The 23,629-nt window shown below is 34.9% G+C and overlaps 1 protein-coding gene across 1 annotated transcript; it reads left to right on the forward strand.

Annotated features, from left to right (window-relative positions):
* Positions 1-844: 844 nt before the first annotated feature.
* On the forward strand, positions 845-19,409 carry LOC120226722 (arylacetamide deacetylase-like 2). Its single transcript, XM_039224911.1, has 5 exons — positions 845-982; positions 12,279-12,501; positions 14,733-14,802; positions 15,724-15,895; positions 18,807-19,409. The coding sequence occupies exons 1-5, from the start codon at positions 845-847 to the stop codon at positions 19,407-19,409; spliced, it is 1,206 nt and encodes a 401-aa protein (XP_039080842.1).
* Positions 19,410-23,629: the final 4,220 nt, after the last annotated feature.

A 23,629-nucleotide genomic window follows, 5' to 3' on the forward strand; every position in this document is an offset into this window, starting at 1 on the left:
ATTCTATTTCCATTCTTAGGATCTTAGGAAAGATAAATCAGAAAGATAGAGAAAGCTCTGCAGAGGAAAGGAAAAATACCACCTTTACTCAATTCTATACTCATTTTGCCTAATACTGGATTTGGTATTTGTAAGGCATGAAATAAATATTTGTTTAATGAATAACTTTTCCATGATTATACAATGATATGGATTGAAATTTTTAGGTATAATGTTAGGTAAATACTTTATAAGTATTTTTGGGCTCCACGAATTAATTTAACATAGGTAAACACTCCATAAGTATTTCTTACTGGATGAATTAATTATGGAACTTGAACAAGAACTCAGTTCTTCTCTTCTTGTGTAATGCTCAGTTTCTCACCTTGAGTTTTAGTTTGGTTAATGATCTATGCCATGGGGTTAGCCCTGAGGTTGGCTCAATATTACTTTGTTATTGTTTTTTTTTTTTTTTAACTCCTCACTAATCCTTGGGAAAAGTCTAATGGGAGAAACAGACTTCATGGCTTATCTTACAGGCTGCAAAGACACTCAGTAAAATTTATTGTGCCTGGTGATTATGGTGTCACAGGGTGAAAGAACTTCGGCCAGAATTTGAAATTGTTTTCTATTCTGTGAGGCTATTTGATGGGACATATTGTGGACTGTGTTTCAGATACAGTGGGCAGTTGTTAAACCAGTTGCTATTGTCATTGTTAATATTGGAACTGAATGTTAGGTCGATGTTGCTGAAATGGTGATATTACTTGAGAGAATTTGCATCTCCCTTTGTCCTACTACTTAGCATTCAGTATATATGGAGTGGCATTAAATTGTTGCCATACAGCATGGTGACAAGAATATCATGGGGTGCAAAACTCTATGCTTTGGACTGACTTGCATTCTCTTTGCTTATTATATTTATACACCGTTACCAGAAAACATTGAAGAACCTTGGAAAATACAGGTCATCGATGCTCTTATAAAAACTACTTCACTTACGGTAATGTCCCTCCCACCCCCAGGGGACTGGGATGCCTTGTTATGAGTACATGTAAACTGTCTTTCAATCAGTATTTTGAGACTTTGGCTTTCTTTTAGAACAAATTAGCCAAATATTGATTTGTTTAATTAGTTATTAACAAAGCAGTTTAATCAGTAGTACAAAGCAGAAGGAGATAAAATTCTGGCTGACAAGAGTCGATATCTAAAGATAAATCCACCATATGTTGTGATAAGAATAAAAGAAATGGTATCGTCTAAGTGGAAAATATGGGAGGGCTGTTAAATAACTTGATTATATATGGCATTTCTGAGGGAAACTGAACCTGGTCTCATCCATTCGCTTAAAACTTATGTGTATATATTGATTATGTTTATATTTGTATGTATATTTAGTACCTTTACTGTTGTAATGTCTTTCTCTTTCTTAGTGGTTATCAAACTTTTTTGTCGCAGGAACTCTGTGAGTTATTGAGGACCCTAAAGAGCTTTTTAATATTTATAATATTAATCAATATTTACTGAATTAGAAACTGACCTTATTAAACATTTTCTTAATAATGATAATGGTGAGAATAAGCTCATTAAAGGTTAACATAGATAATAATTTTATTAAAATTCAATATATTTTTAAGACAAGAAAAATTAGGTATGATAGTGACATTGTTTTCCATTTTTGCAAATCTTTTTAATGTCTCTCTCTATGGATTATAGCTGGATGATCGTATCTGCTTTTGTATTTAGTCTATTGCAACATCACATGTCGTGTAGCTTCTGGGAATCTCCACTGCTTACTCATGAGGGAATTAGACTGGAAAGAAAAGGCAGGAAACATCAGTATTATGTGCACATCCTGAACATGTTTTAGACAACCACAGGGATTCTAAGACCACACCTTGAAAACCACTTCTTTTGTCTACCCTTTATCCTCAACTGCTGGAGTTTGGATTTTTTGTGACAGTGACAGAATTTGAACTCAGATCTACCTCATTAAAAATATTTTGCTCCCCTGTTGATCATGCTGCTGTCCTGAGGCCTATGGATGATAGTGACAATAGGAAGTTTTAGAGAGAATGTTTCAACAGACAATAAATGATCAGAGGAGAGCAGTGCATAGTATATGGGGGGAGGCCGCCCAGTGTGCTTCACAGAAGAGATGAGAGATCTGTCAAACTAGATAGCAGTGATATTTCCTGCTCAAAATCCAAAGTATACTGAATTGCCCATGGCCCCATTTTTTTCCCTCTTTATTACTAATGCTTCACCTTTTCATTCACTGGATAATAGATGACAAGTGCCAGCCCTATAGAGAAACTATTATGTTATATTCCCGAATAGTTCAAATATACTTAAACTTTAGAATAAACCAGAGCTTATTTCCTCATCAATGTTAGCACATTCTGAAAGTATGCAGCTATAGAATTCAACTTTTACTTTATCAAATGCAAAATATAATTAATGTCTAATGTCTTCATCTAAAGTAGAACTGACTACAAGTAGCATACATACAGACATATAGTTTATACAAGTAATTGATCAGCTTCTACTTGTTAAAAGGATAACCATTTTGTCACTGTCATTTCTGAATTATAGTAACCCAAGTGATTCCTAGAGAGAAGCTTAATTTTTTTAAAAATGCTTACCAGGAAGCAAACATCACGGTTCTTAATAAAATGGTGTGGAGTAAGTATAAAACTATGCAATTACACATTCAAATTAGAGACAGCCAAAAGTAGAAGAAAGCATGAGCGTTAAAGATGGTTAGATTTTAGAGAGTCTGCTATTGCTTTTTTTGACTCCGTTTCCTCCATTGCAAAATAAGAAATGTAATCAACTTGTTTCAGCTTGGCTATGACAATAAAGGGATGTGTGTTTTAAGCATTACTTAGTAATGTCTAAATGGTAGATGGTGATTGTTCATAAGAGAGGCAGGATCTATTCATTCGAGTTATGAGAGATGAGGAGTCAAAACTCTATGAAATTTAAAGTAACATATTTACTAAGTTAAAAAGCTTCTCACTATAATTATTTTCAACTAGTGGTGAAAATGTTTAAGAATGTTTTCAATATAAATAAATAATGAAAAAAGCTAAGATGTATTGACCATTTTATAGTGTACCCTGAGCAACTTTAATCTGCTTAAAAGTATTACTTAACATTTACAACTGTACTTTGAAGAAGTCGTTATTATTATCCTCATTTTAAAGATGACGAAAATGAGGTACAGGGAATAAGTAAGCCAAAGAATTAGAGTTGATAATTTGAGGAATTGGGAATCGAATCCAGACAGTCTTGATTCAGACTCTAAATATTTTTATCATTGTGCCAAGTTTTACATATAATTTTAACTTTGTATATAGTAAAATTTGTTCCTTTGGTTATACAGTTTTATGAGGTTTAACATATGTTGAGATTCAAGTAACCACCACAACAATCAAGATAAAGAAATATAATCCTTCAAAATCACCTTTGTGCTGCTGGTTTCAGTAAAGCTTCCCCATCTTAAAACACCTGGCCATCAAGGCTCCTTGGATGTTCTTATATGTTGCCATTTCCATAGTATCATATAAATGGATTCATACTGCAGGTGGTCTTTTGAGTCTGGCTTAACATATGTCACCAGTTAAATGTATTTGAGAGTAATCCAAATGTTGAGAGTATCAAAAGTTAAATCCTTTTTAAAGCTGTGTAGTATTCCACAGGAAACTAACAATAGAACTCCCCTATGACCCAGCAATAGCACTGCTAGGAATTTACCCCAGGGATACAGAAATGCTGAGGCATAGGAACACATGGACCCCAATGTTCATAGCAGCACTCTCCACAATAGCTAAAACATGGAAAGAGCCTAAGTGTCCATCAACAGATGAATGGATCAAGAAGATGTGGTTTATCTATACCATGGAATACTACATGGCAATGAGAAACAATGAAATCTGGCCATGTGTAGCAACATGGATGGACCTTGAGGGTGTTATGCTGAGCGAAATAAGTCAGGCAGAGAAGGAGAAATATCATATGTTTGCACGTATAGGAGGATGAGGAGGAACTTGACGGAGGAACAAGGGGGAGAAGAAGGGCGGAAATGGTGGGGGAAAGGGAGAGAGGCAAACCATGAGAGACTCTTGAATGCTGACAAAAACTGAGGACTGATGGATGTGGGGGGGGAGGAGGGATGGGCATGGAGGAGGCCACTTGTGGGGATGAGCATTGAGTGTTATGTGGAAACCAACTTGACAATAAACTATTTGTAAAAAAAATAAAAATTAAAAAAAAAATAAAGCTGTGTAGTATTCCATTATACGGATGTGTCATAGTTTGTCCACAATGAATAGCTGAAGGATATTTGGGTTGTTTCCACTTTAGAGTGGATGTGAATAAAGCTAGTGATAATTCATATACAGGCTTTTGTGTGAACAAAAATTCCAGTTCCTATTGGTTAAATAGGTAGAACTGGATGTGGTGGGTGATATTATACAGTGTGTACTTTAACTTTACATAAAACTACTGAATTGTTTTCCAAAAAGCCTGTCTCATCTTCCATTCACATCAGCAGTCTATAATAGTTCTAGCAGTTCTACATGTTGAGCATTCCTTAATATTTTCTATTTTGCTTTAAAAACCTTTCTAATGTAAAAAATATCTCACTGATATCCATTGGCATTCCCTTAGTTACTAAAGATGTTTATCGTTTCATGTACTTATTTGCTGTTTCATATTTTGGAGAGTGATGTGTATGTATGTTCAAACTTTTTCTTTATTTCAAGAAAATTGGTTCTTTGTTTTTGCTGAATGTTGAGAGTTGTTCTATTCTGGACACAAGTCATTTGGCAGGTATTTGATTTGCAAACATTTTCTCTTAGACTGTTGCTTCCCTTTTTATGATCTTAAGTTACACAACAGAAGCCATGGATTTTGTTGAAGTCCAATTTATCTTTTTTTTTTAATTTAGTATTATCTTTTAGTATTTTTCCTAAGAACTTTTACCTAACCTAACCTAAGATCACAAAAATTTTCTTCAATGTTGTCTTCTAAAAGGGTTGTTGTTTCAGATTTTACTTTTAAGTATTGGGTTCATTGTTAGTTAATTTCAGTATTAGGTGTGAGGAATAGGTCAAGGTACATTCTTTTTGCATATGGATATGTCCAATTGTTCCAATTTGTTGAAACATCTTCCTTTCTTCCTTGAATTGTCCCATACAGTATGTCAAAAATAAATTGGACAAATTGGATTTGGTTTATTTCTGGACTGATACTCTTCTCCTCCCTGCATCTGTGAGTGCAGCATTTCCCAACACTACACTGTATTGACTATCATAGCTTTTTAGTAATCTTGAAACCAGGTTGTATGAGTCTTCCAACTTTGTTCTTCATTTTCAAAATCTCTCTGGCTATTATAATTAATCTTCCTTTCCATAAAAATTTAAATTTATCTTTTGGGGACCAGAAATTCTGATGAGATTTCGACTGGGATTAGGTTGACTCTAAAAACCAATTTAGAAGGGATTGACATTTTATCAATATTAAGTCTTCTGGTCCGTTAACTTAATTCTCAATTTAATTAGGACTTTCATTTCTTCCATCATTTTTCTGTGGTTTTCAGTGTATGAATACTGGATGTATTTTGTTTTATTTATAACTAAGTATTTTAATTTTTGGTACTGTTGCAGTTGGTATTTTTAAATTTTGGTTTTGATTTCGTCATTGCTAAATTTGAAATAAAATTTATTGTTTATGTTAACTTTGTATCCTTTGGTTTAGCTAAACCTGCTTATTCATTTTAAGGGCTTTCTTATAGATTCCATAATATTTTGTACTAACATAATTATGTTTACTGAAAGCAGAGAGAGATTGTTATTCGCTTCTTTCTGATCTGTATAACATTTTCTTCCTCTCCTTTATCACACTGACTAGGACTTAAAGAATTAGGTTGAATGAAAAGCAGACAGTCTTACCTTTTTCTAGCTCTTAGGAAGAAGCATTTAGTCTTTCACTATTAAATATGATCTTGTTCTAGTTGTTGTAGGTGCTCTTTATCAAATTAAGGAAGTTCTTTTTACAATAAGTTTGTGGAGAATTTTACCATGAAGAGGTGTTGAGTTTAGCCAAATTCTATTTTCTTCATCTGTTAAGATGACATATAACTTTCATCTCTTCTCAGTATCATGAATAACATTGATTTTCAAATATTGTACTAATCCTGCACCCTTGAGATAAAACTCAATTGATTATGATAGATTATCCTTTCTTTATACTGTTGATTTGATTTAATATTTTGTTGAGAATTTTTGCTTCTGTAATGTTCTGTGGTTTTTTCTTGTAATGTATTTCTGATTTAGGTAACATGTTAATGGCAACTCCATAATATGAGTTGGAAAGCATTCTCTTGTGTTATATTTTTGGATAACTATTGTGTAAGATTGGTATTTCCCCTGAATATTTAGCATTATTTGCCAGTGAAACAAACCGGGCCTTAAGTTTTAATTTTGGAAATTTTTCAATACCAAATTCAATTTTTTAAATAGTTATAGACTATTCAAATTATCTATTTCGTTGTTATAAGTTGTAGAAGATTGTGTCCTTTGAAAAATTTATAGATTCCATCTAAGTTGTAATGTCCAGGAGCATAAATAATTTTTAAAGTATTTATTTTTTATGTCTATAAAGTCTGTAGTGATTTCCCTTTTCAGTAGTCATTTTGATAATTTGAGTCTTCTCTATTGTTTTAGTCAGTCTGTGTATAGTTGATTAATTTTATTCTTTGAAAAGAACTAGATTTTGTGTCACTTATTTCTCTATTTTTGTTTTAATTTTATTGAACTCAGCTCCCCTTACATTTATTATTTTCTCTCTTTTTCTTTCTTTAGTTTTCTTTTGGTATATTTTTTCTAGCTTATTAGATGGAAGTTTGATTTAAGACTTAATTTCTAGTATGATAATTTAATACATTTCTAGAAGTTGTTCTTCAGCCACATGCAACAAATTTGAGTATGTTGTATTTTTATTTGGTTCAGATCCAAATATTTTTCAATTTCCGCAGAGAATTTATGACACATGAGGTAGTTTTATTTACACTGAAAACCATAAAACATTGATGAAATAAGTCAAAGAAGACACAAATAAAAAGATATGCCATGTTAATGGAGCAGAAAATTAACATTGTTAAAATCTCCATACCACCCAAAGCAATGTATAGATTCAATGTAATTCTTATCAAAATTCCAATGAAATTGTTCACAGAGATAGAAGAAACAATTCTAAAATTCACTGAACCACAAAAGGTCCTAAATAGTCAAAGCAATCTTGAGAAGGATGAATGGAGTTGGAGGCATTATAGTACTCAATTTCAAATGGTATTACAAAGTTATAGTAATCAAGGGTGCCTGGGTGGCTCAGTCAGTTAAGCATCTGACTTCAGCTCAGGTCATGATCTCACGGTTTGTGGGTTCGAGCCCCACTTCGTGCTCTGTGCTGACAGCTAGCTCAGAGCCTGGAGCCTACATTACATTCTGCGTCTCCCTCTCTCTCTGACCCTCCCCTGCTCATGCTGTCTCTCTCTCAGAAACAAATAAAACATTATTAAAAAGTTATAGTGATCAAAACAATATAGTATTGGCATAAAAATACACACACACTAAAGGAAAAGAATAGAAAGTTAAGAAATAAACCAAAGCATATACAGTCTGTTAATCTTTGATAAAGGCACCAAGAATACACAAAGGGAAAAGGGTAATCTATCTGTTCAACAGTGTTGAGAAAACTGGATATCCATATGCAAAAAAAAAGAAAAAAAGAAAAAGAAACTGGACTCTAGTTTTTTACCATAAACAAAAATCAGTTCAAAATGATGAATGACTTCAGACCTGAATCTGAAGCCATAAAAAATCCTGGAAGAAAACATAAGGCAAAAACTCCTTGACAATGGCATTGGCAATGACATTTTGAGATGACACCAAAAGTGCAAGTAACAAAAAGCAAAAATAAACAAGTGGCATTACATCAAACAAAAAAGTGTCTTTACAGCAGAAGAAACTGCAAAATGAAAATGTGATCTGCAGAATGGGAGAAAATATTTGCAAACTACATTTCTGATAAGAACTAGTAGCTAAAATACATAGGGAACTCATACAACTCAATAGCCAAGAAAAAAAAAAACAAAAAACAAAAAAACTAAAAATAGGAAAAGAGCCTGAATAAACCTTTTTTCCCCCAAAGAAGACCTATAAATGGCCAAAAGGTATATGAAAATGTGCTTGACATTGACATCACTAATCATTGGAGAAATGCAAATCAAAATCAGAGACATCACCTCATACCTGTTCAGATGGCTGTTATCAAAAGAAAAAACAAGTGTTGGCAAGGATGTAGGAAAAAGGGAACACTTGTGCTTTGTCAGTGGCAATGTAAATTGGTAGAGCCACAGTGGAAAACAATATGGAGGTTCCTCAAGAAACTAAAAATAGAACTATCATATGATCCAGAAATCCCTGTTCCAAATCCTTCTTACAAAGAAAATGAGAGAGATGTGCTCTTTTAAGTTGATTCCACCATTACTTACAATAGTTGGAATATGGAAACAAATGTCCATCAGTGGATGAATGAATAAAAAAATGTACATATGTACAATGGAGTGTTATTGAACCTTAAAAAAGAAAGAGGTCTTGCCATTTGTAACAATATAGATGAACCCAGGGGGTATTATGCTAAGTAAAATAATCCAGACATATAAGTGCTAAGTGCTCTCACCACACACACACACACACACACACACACACACACACACACACACAAAAGATAATTGTAAGGAGATAGATATGTTAGTTAGCTTGACTATGGTAATAATTTCACTATATGAATATAAAATCAGTATGTAGTACACCTTAAATATATACAGTTTTATTAAAATAATTTTCTATTTTGTAACATGGCAATTTTTCTGTCTTCTGTTTTTGATTCCTAGTTTAATTCTATTAGTCAGAGAATATAGTTTCTGTGAATTCGATTTCTTCCAGTTTGTTTTATGGCTCAGAATGTGGTATATTTTAATGAAAATTCCATATGCATTCAAAAAACTTCTATATTCTGCCATTTTTGTGCATACTGTAAATGTCAAATAAAGTCATTAAGGCTTTTTATATCTTTAATAATTTTTTTTCCATAAATTACCAAGTGAGAAGTGTTGACATTTAAAATTATGTGGATTATCTATGTCTCTTTGCAAGTGGATCAGTTTTGTTTCATGTATTTTGGAGTTCTGTTAATAAGTGTTTATTCACTTTGCATTATTGCCTTGATAAATTGATTTTTATAATGATGGAAGCATGTCCTTAACCCTAGTAACTTTTCTTGGACCGAAGTCTACTTTTTCTGATACATATCATAACTACTACAGTTTTCTCTTAATTATTGCTTGCATGCTATATATATATATATCCCTTTACAACTATCTATGCCATTATATTTGTGAGTTTCTTATACATAACATATATTTGAATTTTTAAAAATTTTATTCAAAAATTCTTAATTGATGGGTTTGTATTTGATATAATCTTTGGCATGTTGGGATTAGATCTAAAGTTGTATCACTGTTTCCTGATTAATTCCATTCTATGTACATACCACCTCTTCCTTATCCATTCATCAATCAATGGACATTTGAGTTCTTTCTATAATTTGGCTATTGTTGATAGCACTGCTATAAACCTTGGGGTGTATGTACCCCTTCAAATAAGCAATTTTGTATTCTTTAGATAAATACCAAGTAGTTCAGTTGCTGGCTTGTAAGGTAGTTCTATTTTTAATTTTTTGAGGAACCTCCTCACTGTTTTCTAGAGTGGCTGTATCAGTTTGCATTCCCACTAGCAGTGTGAAGGAGGTCCTCTTTTTCCAATCCTTGCCAACATCTGTTTTTGCCTGAGTTATTAATGCCATTCTGACAGGTGTGAGGTGGTATCTCATTGTGGTTTTGATTTATATTTCCCTGATGAAGAGTGATGTTGAGCATCTTTTCATGTATCTGTTAGCCATCTGGATGTCTTTTTTGGAAAAGTGTCTGTTCATGTCTTCTGCCCATTTCTTCACTGGATTATTTGTTTTTTTGGGTGTTGAGTTTGATAAGTTTTGGATACTAACCCTTTATCTGATAATGTCATTTGCAAATATCTTCTCCCTTTCTGTTGGTTGCCTTTTAGTTTTGTTGATTGTTTCCTTCACTGTGCAGAAGCTTTTTACCTAGTTGAGGTCCCAGTCATTCATTTTTGCTTTATTTCCCTTATATCCAGAGACCTGGCTAGTAAGAAGACTAGTAAGACCCTCTTCATGTGTAAGGGTGACATTATGGGAACAATTCATCTCTGATTGTTCTCATTCTTTTGGTCTCTCTGCTTAAGATTGAGTTTTCAAGGATAGAGCACTAAATCTACTTTGAATTTACTTTCTCACCACTTAACTAGTGAGTGGTTATCCTTGATTAGCTGGCTCATCTGTTACCAAAATAATGGATATTTATGTCTATTGAGATACTAAAGGCAAAAGGTGTCTGCAACATGGAATTTGAAATTTAGTATTATCTCTCTGACCCAGCCTATTTCCAGTCCCCAAAGGTAAGTATATATTAGGGATTGGATATGGCTGTCTACTCTACAAATGTTTAACATATAAATATAAATTTTATAAACAATGTTATATCTTGTATAAATATTATATGTAAACACTATATACAGATACATACTATAAATTTATATTATATTAATAAATATTTCTAATATATAATAAGATTCATATTTCTAATATATAATGTATATGTATTTCTAATATATAAGATATAACATATTTATTTCTATATATGTGAATCTATGTGTTTTAAGTTGAGAGCCTAAGAGTATTTATTTTAAAGCCTCTTAAAGTATCAATGTCAAAATGACTGCTTCAAGGCCATACCGTGTCAACTAGTTATTTATTATTCCTCATACAACTATCATCTTTAAAATTCAAAGTCAAGTTCTTCCTATTATACAATCTTTTCCAATTGTTCTAGTATTTAATGACTTCTTTCCTTCCATTCTTATAGGCTGTTTTAAAAAACATAAAATTGTATTGTACTTCTATGTAGAGAAGTAGCTGCCTTGTGTAACACTGGCCTAGAAAAATGCTAATTACTGGTTATCTAAGTTTGGTCAGTAAATTGGATTTACCAGGTCTCACTGTTCCCAATGTTAAAGCCAATGAGTTAGATGATCTTCAACACCTAGTAAAATTATAGCAACCTCAGATAGCTATTATAAATACTCTGTAATGTTTTTTGCCCCCAAAGTATTTCTGGATTCTTTATATGTTAGCTATTCATTGAAAAGTTACAAAGATGTTACAGAAGTTACCAAAAATACTAAAGACAGTTTTATCTAAACTAGCACTGATTTCTTCAAGTGTTTTTAAAATTTTTTTAATGTTTTTTATTTATTTCTGAGAGAGAGAGACAGCGTGAGCAGGGGAGGGTCAGAGAGGGAGATACAGAATCTGAAGCATGCTCCAGGCTCTGAGCTAGCTGTCAGCACAGAGCCCAATGCGAACTCGAACCCACAAATCATGAGACCATGACCTGAGCCAAAGTCGGATGCTTAACCAACTGAACCACCCAGGTGCTCCTCTACAAGTTTTTTTTTTTTTTTTTTTTAACAAAAAGGAACCTACTTGTAGTTGAAAATATTGACATAGCTTTATTAGCAATGTGATAACCAGATGCTTCTAAAATTTTAAATAAAATTGAATAGCAATGAAATAACATGTAAATATTGAGATTATATATAAAAAGAAGAATAAGATCTGGGGTACCTGGCTGCTCAATCAGTTGAGCGTCTGACTTCAGCTCAGGTCATGATCTCACAGTTCATGGGTTCGAGTCCTGTATCAGGCAACCTGCTTGGGATTCTCTCTCTCTCTGCCCCTTCCCTACTTGTGCTTTCTCTCTTTCTCTCAAAATAAGCTTTAAAAAAAAGGAATATTTTTTTCTAAACAACTATAAAATCTATTATTTCTCAGATAATTTTTCAAATAAAAGTTTACAATTAAAAAACAAGTAGCCTCTAGTACCTTGATGGCATTTAAATGAGATTACCACTTATTCTAAAATGCTACATATGTAAGATTTATCTAGAAGCAACAATAGTATATGTGTTAGGATGTGCAATAAGGTCTTTATGGTGTTAGTATTATTTCTTCTCCCTTTTTTGTTGAATCTTTCTATGCATTTGATACTACTTAAAAATCAAAATATTCAATGTTTGAAATTTTTTTAACAGGCTATATTATTGGAAAATATGGGTCTTATTAGATATGAGGAACTTTTTTCCCTATTGCTGAAACTGGACTATACAGCACCAATTTCAGATGAAAACATTACGGTGATGGATACAAACTTTACTGACATTCCAGTGCGTTTGTACTTGCCAAAGAGGAAGTCAAAAAGCCAGAGACGGGCTGTAATTTTTATTCATGGTGGTGCCTTTATTTTGGGAAGCTGCAGTAAGTGTATTTTATATAAGCAAATGTGTGTGTGTGTGTGTGTGTGTGTTGCACATTATGTAGATTTATATTCAACTATATTTGTGTAATTGGCAAAACTTTTATTTCTATATTATTTACGTTTGTGACTATGTGTATGTATCTTAGAGAGACTTTATCAATCATGGTTTGAACATATTTTTTATAAACTTCATAGAAAATAAATATATTGGATGAGGTGTTTGTTTTTCCAAACAAGTAAAGTTACTTAAATGTTGTCAAATGGGAAGTTCAAGTAGTAACCTTAAAACCTAAGTTTGAAATTACCAGATGACCTGACTTTAGGTTCAGAAAGATAGAAGTGAACAAGATATTTTAAATGTTGAATCAGAAGCGGTATTATTTACAACTTCCAAGTAGCAAATAAATGTTCATATTGTAGACTGTGATACAACAATACTTGTGTCGGGGCTTAGAATTCAATTCATAATTCTGAACATAAAATAAAAGATAAAATAGAAATGTGAAATCAGCTCTTCCATAAAGGCTATCCCCATCTAATGTTGGAGCTGATTTCAAGAAGTGCCAATGGAGTAGCTAAAATACTTACTCCTTAAACATTTACACAGAAACAAACTCAAACACACTCAAATATACACACACTGACTTATACATGTAAACATAGAGTCACTTGTAGACTGTCAGTATTATGGAGTCACCACACAGCAGAAAACACAGAGAATGTTGTACAAGGCACTCCAAAGATAGAAGAAACTAATGGACTCCTTTCCTTGAAGAACCCACAACATGAGTCATTAAACCCAGAATGACTCCATAATCTGTTAATGTTTCAAAACTATTACACATACTACTGTAATCAGGTGGGTGGTCAACTTTTATTTTCCTAGGAAAACACATTCTTATGATAGGTATTATTGTTACAGTCTTAGAGATAAAGAAATAGAGAATGATAAGTAACTTGTTGAAAGTCCTACTATTAGTAAGTAGTAGAACCAGTAGTCAAAACTTAGCTTATCATCAGGACCCACAGCATTCACCTTCACACCACTGGTGAGCTGCCCCATCATGTGGCTTTATTAAGGTGCTGTGTCTTATATGTACTTAGTTCCTTTCCTTCATGCCAATGACTCTTCTGAACCTTCAGCACTTTTTCCAAACCTCAGCTTATCCTTCCTGAGCTATAAAGGACGTATTTCCATAATCCAGCACTGCTGGACGTTCCTCCTCCCGCCTAAGGACATTGAAATGTCCTTAAAAATGACCAGCACCATCTTAACCCTCAGCTTCACTTCTTTCTAATTATGTCCCAGAAAAAAGAGATTTTTATCTTGGGGCACAGTTGAATCTCTTTCCTTCTCTTGGTCTATTTCCTCCTATTAATTGGTTTTATCAGCATTTCTCTTTCACTTTTCTACCTACAAACATGTCCTCCCAATTGACTCCTAAGTGTTACTACCTCTTCTACTTCATTCCCAAATCCCTCTCTTTAGATAGTCCTCTTTTCTTTCTCAGACTCATTTCTGTACACTGTGGTCTTTGTTTTCCTCTTTTGAATCATTCTTTAAACTGTGTAATTTGAGAATGGCCATTCCCCTATGTTTCACTGAAATGGCCATTTCACCCTCTGCTCCCTTAGTTCTGTGAAACAAAGTTCTTTGAACTTCCTTTTGCCTCTCGCCTTTCCCTTCATCTGTACCTCCTTTACCAAAACAATACAAAAACAAATTTATAAAACCAGGTTCTCCATTTTTATACGTTATAAGTGTTCATGTTTCTCCGTATTCCTTTCTGTAGCTTTTGACTCTACATGTTCTTTAATTTAGTCCTTTAAACTTTTCAACCTTACCCACCCCTACCCGCCTGCTGACTTCCCAAGGACTTGTATCACCAATTATTTTCCTTTGTGGTTTTAGTTTGTGCCTCCACTCCTCTCCAAATTCTTACTTCACTTGTACTTAACATTTATTTCTCTGAGGTCTTTATACATTCTCACGACTCTGTCTTTAAGTGTATTTTCTTCTGCAATGACAGTCTCCATTTGATGACAGTCATCACATCTTTTATCTTTGCATTCCTCTACATGGGAACAGATAAGGTGACAAAAGAGGGATTTGCCAGTTAATCATATTTCAACCACATATCCACAAATATAGACGGTTTTCCATTGTTCTTTATTGACAGGGTACACTTATTATTATTATTATTGTTGTTGTTGTTATTTTTCATTTCAGAACAAATGTCTTGGGACTTCCTGAATAGATGGACAGCAAATAAACTTGGTGCTGTTGTTGTGGCAGTAGAGTAAGAAAATCTTTTTTTTTTTTTTTTAATGTTGGGACCATCTCAGAATTTTAAGGCATTGTCAGAATGAGAGATCGTTGTCACTCATGATTTTTGTCTGAATTTCCAAAAATTTACCAGAAAGATTAGCAAATGTCACATACTCTCTAGGTTCTTACTTACCAAGAAACTCTATCATGTTTTGGGCTTGAAGTCTCTAGGTATATATCTGCACTATGTAATTGATAGGAGACATGGGAAATGAAGATTCTTTATACTAAGGATGAAATAGACTACGCCCAAATTTACAAATGACTTTCCAACCATTGAACCAAATACCTTCCTGTACTTAAATGTTTGTATTTCAAAACCTTTGCATTTTTTTGCATTTAGAGTTAAAGTTTATGTTTTCTCAAATATAAAGATTTTATTTTGAATCAAGTTTCTAAGTAGTACTCGTGATATAAAACATGGCATACCATCTTGAAGAATTTTAACCTAAATAGATGTCAGAATAAGATAATTTTAGATCACTTACTGTGATTTGCTACTTTTAAAATCTTTTGTGCCCTCTCAGCAATGGTTCTGAAAAAAATTTGAGTCACCAGTTACATTGAGAATCTGATGAACACTACAGAACATCTCCCCTACTAATTGCTATTTTGCGGAAAATTTTACACACAGTTTTGCAAGGATAAAGACACAATCCTTGTCTCTCTCGTCTCCCCAAAGAGTCAACATTTTAAAACCTTTATACTGAAATGTACTTTTAATTTTAAAAAATGGAAGTTGGTAGTAAATTGGGTTTGATTGGTGAGATTCAAGTTTCAAAGTAGGGCCAATTTGGTTTACTGGACCTGTTGGTTAAACTGAGAGATACTTGGATACCTGCAACTAAAGTTTAATTGTATATGCTTTGTTGCTTTCTCTTTTTTCCTTCAGCTATAGGCTAGCTCCTCAATATCAATTTCCTGTTTCCCATGAAGACGTCATTTCTGTGGTCAAATTCTTTCTACAGGATAAAATTCTTGCAAAATATGGAGTGGATCCTTCTAGAATCTGTATTTCAGGTGACAGTTCTGGAGGTATATTGGCAGCAGAAGTTACTCAACTGGTATGTTTTATGTATTATATATGTTTATAGTACACATACTTTATAATTCTAACACAAAAGAATCATTTTATTGTTAGGATATTTTTATTGGCCTTGTGTGTGTGTGTGTGTTTAAAATTTCAATCCACATTAGTCAACATAGTGTAATAATGATTTCAGGAATAGGATTTAGTGATTCATCATTTATGCATAACATCCAGTGCTCATCCCAACAAGTTCCCTCCTAGTGCCCATAACTTTAGTTCATCCCCCCACCCAGCACCGTACCAGCAGCCCTCAGTTTGTTCTCTGTGTTTATGAGTCTCTTAGGTTTGCCTCCCTCTCTGTTTTATATTATTTTTGATTCCCTTCCTTTATGTTCATCTGTTTTGTTTCTTAAATTCCATGTACGGGTGAAATCATGTGGAATTTGTCTTTCTCTGACTAACTTATTTCACTTAGCATAACATACTCTAATTCCATCCGTGTTGTTGCAAATGGTAAGATTTCATTCCTTTTGATTGCTCATGAGTACTTCTTTGTATGTATATACCTCATCTTCTTTAGTCATCAGTTGGTGAATGTTTGGGCTCTTTCCATAACTTGGCTGTTATTGATTGTGCTGTTATAAACATTGGGGTGCATGTACCCCTTCGAGTCAGCATTTTGGTATTTTTTGGAAAAACAGTTGGTAGTCCAGTTACTCTATTTTTAATTTTTGGAGGAATCTCCACACTGTTTTCCAGAGTTGGTCTTGTGTTTTACACTGTGAAATGGCAAATATATAAAACCAACCTACTGTCCTTTTGCATAATTTTTCCTTGAGACAGATGTGGCTTTAGAGGCATTAAGGAGAGACTAAATATAGTGCTAAATGAAGCTTCTATTCAACCACCAATTTTCAGAAAAATAGGACAATGTCTAGGAACTACTATTGAATACGACAAGGGGTCTGTTGTTCCACTGAGGTAAAATGTAGAGTCTGCCAAGCATCTGGCATTATTGTAACCCATGTTTTAAATCCAGTAGAATGTTGGGACACCTGGGTGGCTCAGTGGGTTAAGCATCTGACTTTGGCTCAGGTCATGATCTCATAGTTCGTGGGTTTGAGCCCTGCATCAGGCTCTGTGCTGACAGCTAACTCAGAGCCTGGAGCCTGCTTCAGATACTTTGTCTTCCTCTCTCTCTGACCTTTCCCTGCTCATGCTCTCTCTCTCTCTGTCTCTCTCTCTGTCTCTCTCTCTCTCTCTCTCAGAAATAATTTTTTTAAAAAACACTAAAAAACATTCAAAATTTTTAAAAAATCTGGTAGAACGTCATCAGATAACATTTGGGGCATGTGCCATGATTGAGTGGAAGAATCACTACTGTGATAAAGAAGAACAGTGGCCTAGGCTAAACTCTTGCTTTGTACAGTTAAGTAAAAACCAACCAAACAATTAATATATTTGAAAAATGAATTCAGCCCCGCACATAATTCCTAATCCCAAAGCCACTTTTATGGAACCAAATTATCATAAGAAAAGGGACACATACATTTAGAATCAGCAGATTCTATTAACTCATTTTGTGGGATCACTTCCTCTAGCTTGAGAAAGTATCCGTTGAATCTCTCTGCTTCATTTTTGTTTATACGGTCACTGTAGTTTCCATTTATATGGTCTGTTTCATTTATATGTTTCCATTTATATGGTATGTTTCATTTATATGGTCACTGTCCATGGAGCTTATGAGATGATCTATTTTTTTTTTCTAGCAAATTATCTGCCTGAGGGTGCTAGAAAGGGATCAAGGCCATAGGAGATATTCTGTTAGGGAAATTGGTCTTAGTTTCTTTTTGAACACGTGGCACTGACTATACATTGAATGTACATTTTAGAGTTGGCTGGATATCATTTCCTCTTGTCAGGTACCACTGAGATTTCAGTTAATTCTCTCATTTGGCATGTCACTTATTTTGGTGAGGGGGTTGGCTTTGCAAACCAGTCTTCAGATATCTAGACTTTCATGTGGTGTGGCAGCAGGTATAGCCATTTGCCCAGATGTCATAGTTGTAGAGTCTAGTCTGTGGCTCAGGTAATTTTTCCTGAGAGGTTAACTATAGATACTATCCTATAGAGTTTAGGGCTAAGAGAGAAGGAACTGGAATGCATGGTGGCTTTTCTCACCCTGTCACGGGGGTCTTAGGATACCTCTTACCTCTGATAAGAAAGAGAAACTCCAAATACAATGCTCCATGTCTTTTCCCGCCCTTAAAATTTCATAAATTCCTCTGCTTACTTACCATCACACTACATTACATTATCCAGAAGGCAACTTGTATGTTAGGAATATTTCCTTTAACTTAGCCCAACTCCTTCTGAATTTAGTTAGTATGTGAGCTTGAGCATCAATATTTTATTATTGTTATTATTAATTATTGTTATTATTATTAAATGTTTATTTTTGAGGCAGGGAGGAGCAGAGAGAGAGAACACGCACACAGAATCCAAAGCAGGTTGCAGGCTCTGGGCTGTCAGCACAGAGCCCAACGTGAGGCTCAAACTCAAAAACTTGCAAGGTCATGACCTGACCCAAAGTCGGATGCTTTACCGACTGAGCCACCCAGGCACCGCAATATGTTATTCTTATAGTCTATCTTCTCAGTTAGGTTACTTGAGGCCAAAAAATGATTTTTAAACATAGGTTGTCATCTCCCCTAAGAATCTCGTAATCATATTTTTATTGTATGTGTGTATCGTAACTTAACTGCTGAAAGCAGGCTGCCACATTGTAATACCCTTAAAGTCTACATATTATAAAAAGAAATAACCATTAGGTCCTGTACTGGTTTTGTAACTATTTACATCATAACTGCTCATATTATTGGAATAAAACCTCCCAATTCTATAGTTTGGAATCCTTTGATTCTTCACATTATCAATTTTTTCAGGTACAAAATGATCCAGGATTCAAAAATAAAGTTAAAGCACAAGCTTTAATTTACCCTGGCTTACAGTTGGTGGACACTTTAATGCCATCTCACCGAGAACATGAGCATGGCCCAATTCTGTCAAGGGATATGGCAATTAAAATGGGATGCCTGTACTTGACCAAGGATAAAGCACTGCTCGAGGCACTGAGAGAAAATCAACATATGCCCCACGGATCAAGACACTTGTTCACGTTGGTTAACTGGAGTACTCTCCTTCCTGAAAAATATAAAAGGAATCACATATATACTGAACCAATTATTGGAAGATTTAACTTTTCATATCCAGGACTTTTGGATAGCAGGTTATCACCCTTGTTAGTCAATGATTCCCAATTACAAAATTTGCCACTAACGTATATCCTCACCTGTGAACATGATATCCTAAGAGATGATGGACTTATATATGTCTCACGACTTCAAAATGTTGCAGTTAACGTTTCTCATGACCACATAGAGGATGGGGTCCATGGAGCAATTTCATTCATGACAATACCATTTTATTTACGTGTAGGCATTAGAATAAGAGATAAGTACATTAGTTGGCTAGACAAAAACCTATAAATAGTACATGTAGATAGCTAATTGTTTATTTAGTAATATAATACAAAGGTTATATGTGAGAGTTTGTGAGTTTAAGAGATAGAACAATGATATTCTTTTTGAAAAAATGTAAGTTTAAATCAAAGCAGAGGTTACTGTGTACCTTTGAACAAGTTAATCTCCCTAAATTTTGATCTTAATAAATGAAGAGATTCACTGTATTAATCCCACTAAATACAATTTATTCTGCTTGATAGGTTTTAAATATGCACATATAATAGTGAAATTTTTAAAAAGTATGATTATAAACAAAACAAGCAGAGTAGTATTCATGTAGTGATAGGAATGGTATTGGTAAGTGAGGAGAAATTTTAAGGAAGAAAAATTACAATGGCATTTGTGTGTAGGAGGAAAGGTTCATACATTGATTTTATCCACCAAATTAGGGTTTTTTCCCTCATTTACTTAATACAAACAAAATCTGCTTTCGAATATATTGCTCAGTTTCTTACAGAAGCAAAGGATTACCATGTAGATTATAAATCCTTTCAAAAGCCCATATATTTGGCTTTCAGTCATGCTTTAAAAATTTTTTTAAGTGTATTTATTTATTTTGAGAGAGCAAGCACAGGTGGGGGAGGAGCAGAGAGGAGGAGAGACAGAATCTCAAGCAGGCTTCATGCCTTCAGTGCAGATCCCAATGCAGGACTTGAACTCATGAACTGTCACAAGCTGTGAGATCATGACCTGAGCTGAAATCAAGAGTCAGACACTTAAGCAACTGTGCCACTGACTCCACACCCTCAAAATTTAAAAACCTCAGCTTTGAAGGTAAATGAAGTTACTGTGTTGATTGCTGTATTATCAGACCAAGAAATTTTCTAGTCACATCTTGAACTTTGAGTAAATAAAGGAGTAGACTGTGGTTCTAATGCCCTGAAGAATCTAGCATGAAATAAAACCTTGGGTAATGTGCTCTGTGTAATGTGGAAGACACACAGGTTGTATCATGAAATTATAGGTATAACTGTGATAGTTTATTTATAAACTCGATTTTACTACATATTAACACATAACATAGTTATTAAGAAAGTTTTGCAATCCTTTAATTCTGTTGGAACCATTGTATAATATGATGTCACATAAATGGATATTGGTTCAGTGTGGGAGAAGACAAAGATGAGCAATAAAGCAGACTAGAGAACACAGAATCCCAATATTGATGATGATTATTAGAAACATTGTAGATCCAACTAAATTTCTACATGGAAGAACAAAAGTGGAACACAATAGAGGGTTAAGATGGTAAAGTATTAACGGACCCTAAACTTGCCTTGTCCCTTGATCAAATCATTTTGAACACTTAGGAAATTGATCTGAGGATTAAGAGAACAATTTGCACAATTAGAGGGAGAGAACTTGGCAGGTATGAGGTGCAGAGATGTGAACTGGGGGAGAGAAACCCACTGTGGCACAGGGAGAGGAGAGAGTGAGGCTGGGAGAAAGAGCAGCACATAGGGATTCTGCTAGGAAAACACTTCCTCCCAAATGATTGGAGAATCAGGAGGAACTGACTATCACAAGTTTTTACAAACAGAGGAGCTCAAATTCTGAGATTTGAGGACTCCACAACATATGCTGTAGTCAAGCCAAATGGGCAGCGGTGCTCCTGGGGAGAAGGAAGGTGGAGGCCAGGGAGTGGGTGGTGTGGAGGAGGGATGCCCTGGGTCGCACTGGGAGAAAACATTCCCCTTCCTGGAGTGCCTCTGGAGGAGGGGATATCGCCTCTCCAAGGGCCTAAGACCCAAGGGCATCATTGAATAAGCCATCATCAGCAGGGGACAGAACTGCCCGGAGAGGGCATGTAACCTGGTCACTGTTTTTCACTGCACTTCAACATAAGCTCCAAGCATCTGTGAGGTCATGCAACTGCTTTTCTGGGACAAAATGGCAGCAGACACAGCACAATGAGGTCTCCTCCAGAGGAAAGGAGCGGGCCCACACCTTGCCAGGCTCTTTAAGATTTGGTGTTTTGAATCCCAGCCATGCCACTGATAAAACACAGGAGACTGTGGTGGCAGGTGTTCGAGGGCCTGGGCACAGGCAGGTATCTGGCGGAACCCTGAAACACAGGAGAGGAGATTGTTCGCTTGTCTGAGGGTTTCCTGAACAGAGGTAGGCAAGAGCTCCCCTCTCCAAGGAAGAAAAAGTGGGGTAATGTCATCTTCACCCCACCCACCAGCACGGTTGGACTTCAGTGAGCAAAAAACATGCCCCCAGTGGAGGCTGGAGCCACTTAGACCAAACCCCACTTACCTGCATATCGCAGGTGCATCTGAAGGCAGGTCTGACTGTGAACCAGTGCAGAAAGCCTGTCCCGCAGAGGACAAATGCAGGCACCAAGTCTACAGATTACAGAGTGCTCAGAGCGGGGCTTCCAGTTCTGATGGAAATAGGACCAGGATTTCTCTGTCTCTTTTTTATTATTCTTTAGAGTCAGGCTTACAGTTTTTGATTGTTTGGTTGTTTTTATATTTCCCTTTCTCTTTCTCTCTCTTGGTTCAGGCTCATTTTTTTTTCCCTTTCTCTCTGTTTCCTTTTCTTTAAAATCAGGCTTATGGTTTTTTGGTTTGGTGTTTTTTATTTTAATGAGGTTTATTTTAACAAACAAAGCACACCTCGTTAAAGGTCTCAACACTCCCCCATGAAAGAAAGGAAGAACTCTAAAGATGACTGACCTGTGGAAAAGAGCAACAAAAACACAACAGCAAAGTGTTCAAAGCATACACCAGGCAGTGTGTGACCCCTTCTTATTACAGCATTATGCTCAGGAGCAGGAAACACAACAAGCTATATACACGAAAAGACAGAAACCTAGACAAAATGACAAAATGGAGGAATTCTACCCAAAATACAGATCAAGAAATCACATCCAGCAGTTTGATCAAAACAGACAGAAGCAATATATCTGAACAAGAATTTAGAACAACAGTCATAATAATGGTAGCTGGACTCAGGAAAAGAATAGAAGACACCAGATAATTTACTTAAAAACTAGTCAGGTCAAAATAAAAAATGCCAGTATAACTGAAATACAAAAATGGATGTAATCATAATGAAGATGGAAGAAGCAGAGAAATGAATAGTGATATAGAAGATAAAAATATGGAAAATAATGAAGCTGAAAAGAGGGAAAGGAAACTATTAGATCATGAATATACACTTAAGGAACTCCGTGATCTGTAAAGTACAATAATATCTGTATCATAGGAGTCCCAGAAGAAGAATGAGAAAAAGAAACAGAAGGTTTATTTGAACAAATTATTGCTGAGGACTTCACTAATCTGAGGAAGGAAAGAGGCATTAAAGTCCAAGAGGCAGAGAACTCCCCTGAAAATCAACAAAAACAGGACAACATCAAGACATATCATAGTGAAACTTGCAAAATACAAAGAGAATTCTGAAAGCAACTGGGGACAAAATGTCCTTAACCTGCAAGGGTAGGTACATAAGGTTAACAGCAGACCTGTCCACAGAAACCTGCTAGGCCTTAAGGCAGGGGCATGTGACATGTAATGTGCTAAATGGGGAAAACATACAGCCAAGAATACTTTATCCAGCAAGGCTGTTATTCAGGATAGAGGAGATAGAGTTTCCAAAACAAACAAACACTAATGGAGTTTATGAACACTAAACCAGCTCTGCAAGAATTATTGAAGGAGACACTTTGAGTGGGAAAGAGAGACCAAAGGTAACAAAGACTAGTAGCAACAGAGACAATGTACAGAAACAGTGACTTTACAGGTAGTCCAATGGCACTAAATTTATATCTGTAATTACTCTGAATGTAAATGGACTAAATCCTCCAATAAAAACACATAGGGTTTCATAATGGATAAAAAACAAGACTTATTGATATACTGCTTACAAAAGACTCATTTTAGACCCAAAGATATCTTTGTATTTAAAGTGAGGAAGTAGAGATCGACTTATCATGCTGATGGAGAAGGTGATACACCACATTAATAAAAGAAGGTATAAGAACTGTATAATCTTCTCAATAGTTGCAGAAAAGGCTTTTGACACAATACGGTATCCTTTCTTGTTAAAAACTCTCAAGAAAATAGGGATAGATGAAACATACCTCAACTTCATAAAGGCCATATACAAAAGACCCATAGCCAATATCATCCTCAGTGGAGAAAAACCGAGAACTCTCCCCTAAGGTCAAGAACACAACA

The sequence above is a fragment of the Hyaena hyaena genome, unplaced genomic scaffold (assembly GCF_003009895.1).
Source record: "Hyaena hyaena isolate Hyena2069 unplaced genomic scaffold, ASM300989v1 scaffold_1812, whole genome shotgun sequence".
NCBI lineage: Eukaryota > Metazoa > Chordata > Mammalia > Carnivora > Hyaenidae > Hyaena > Hyaena hyaena.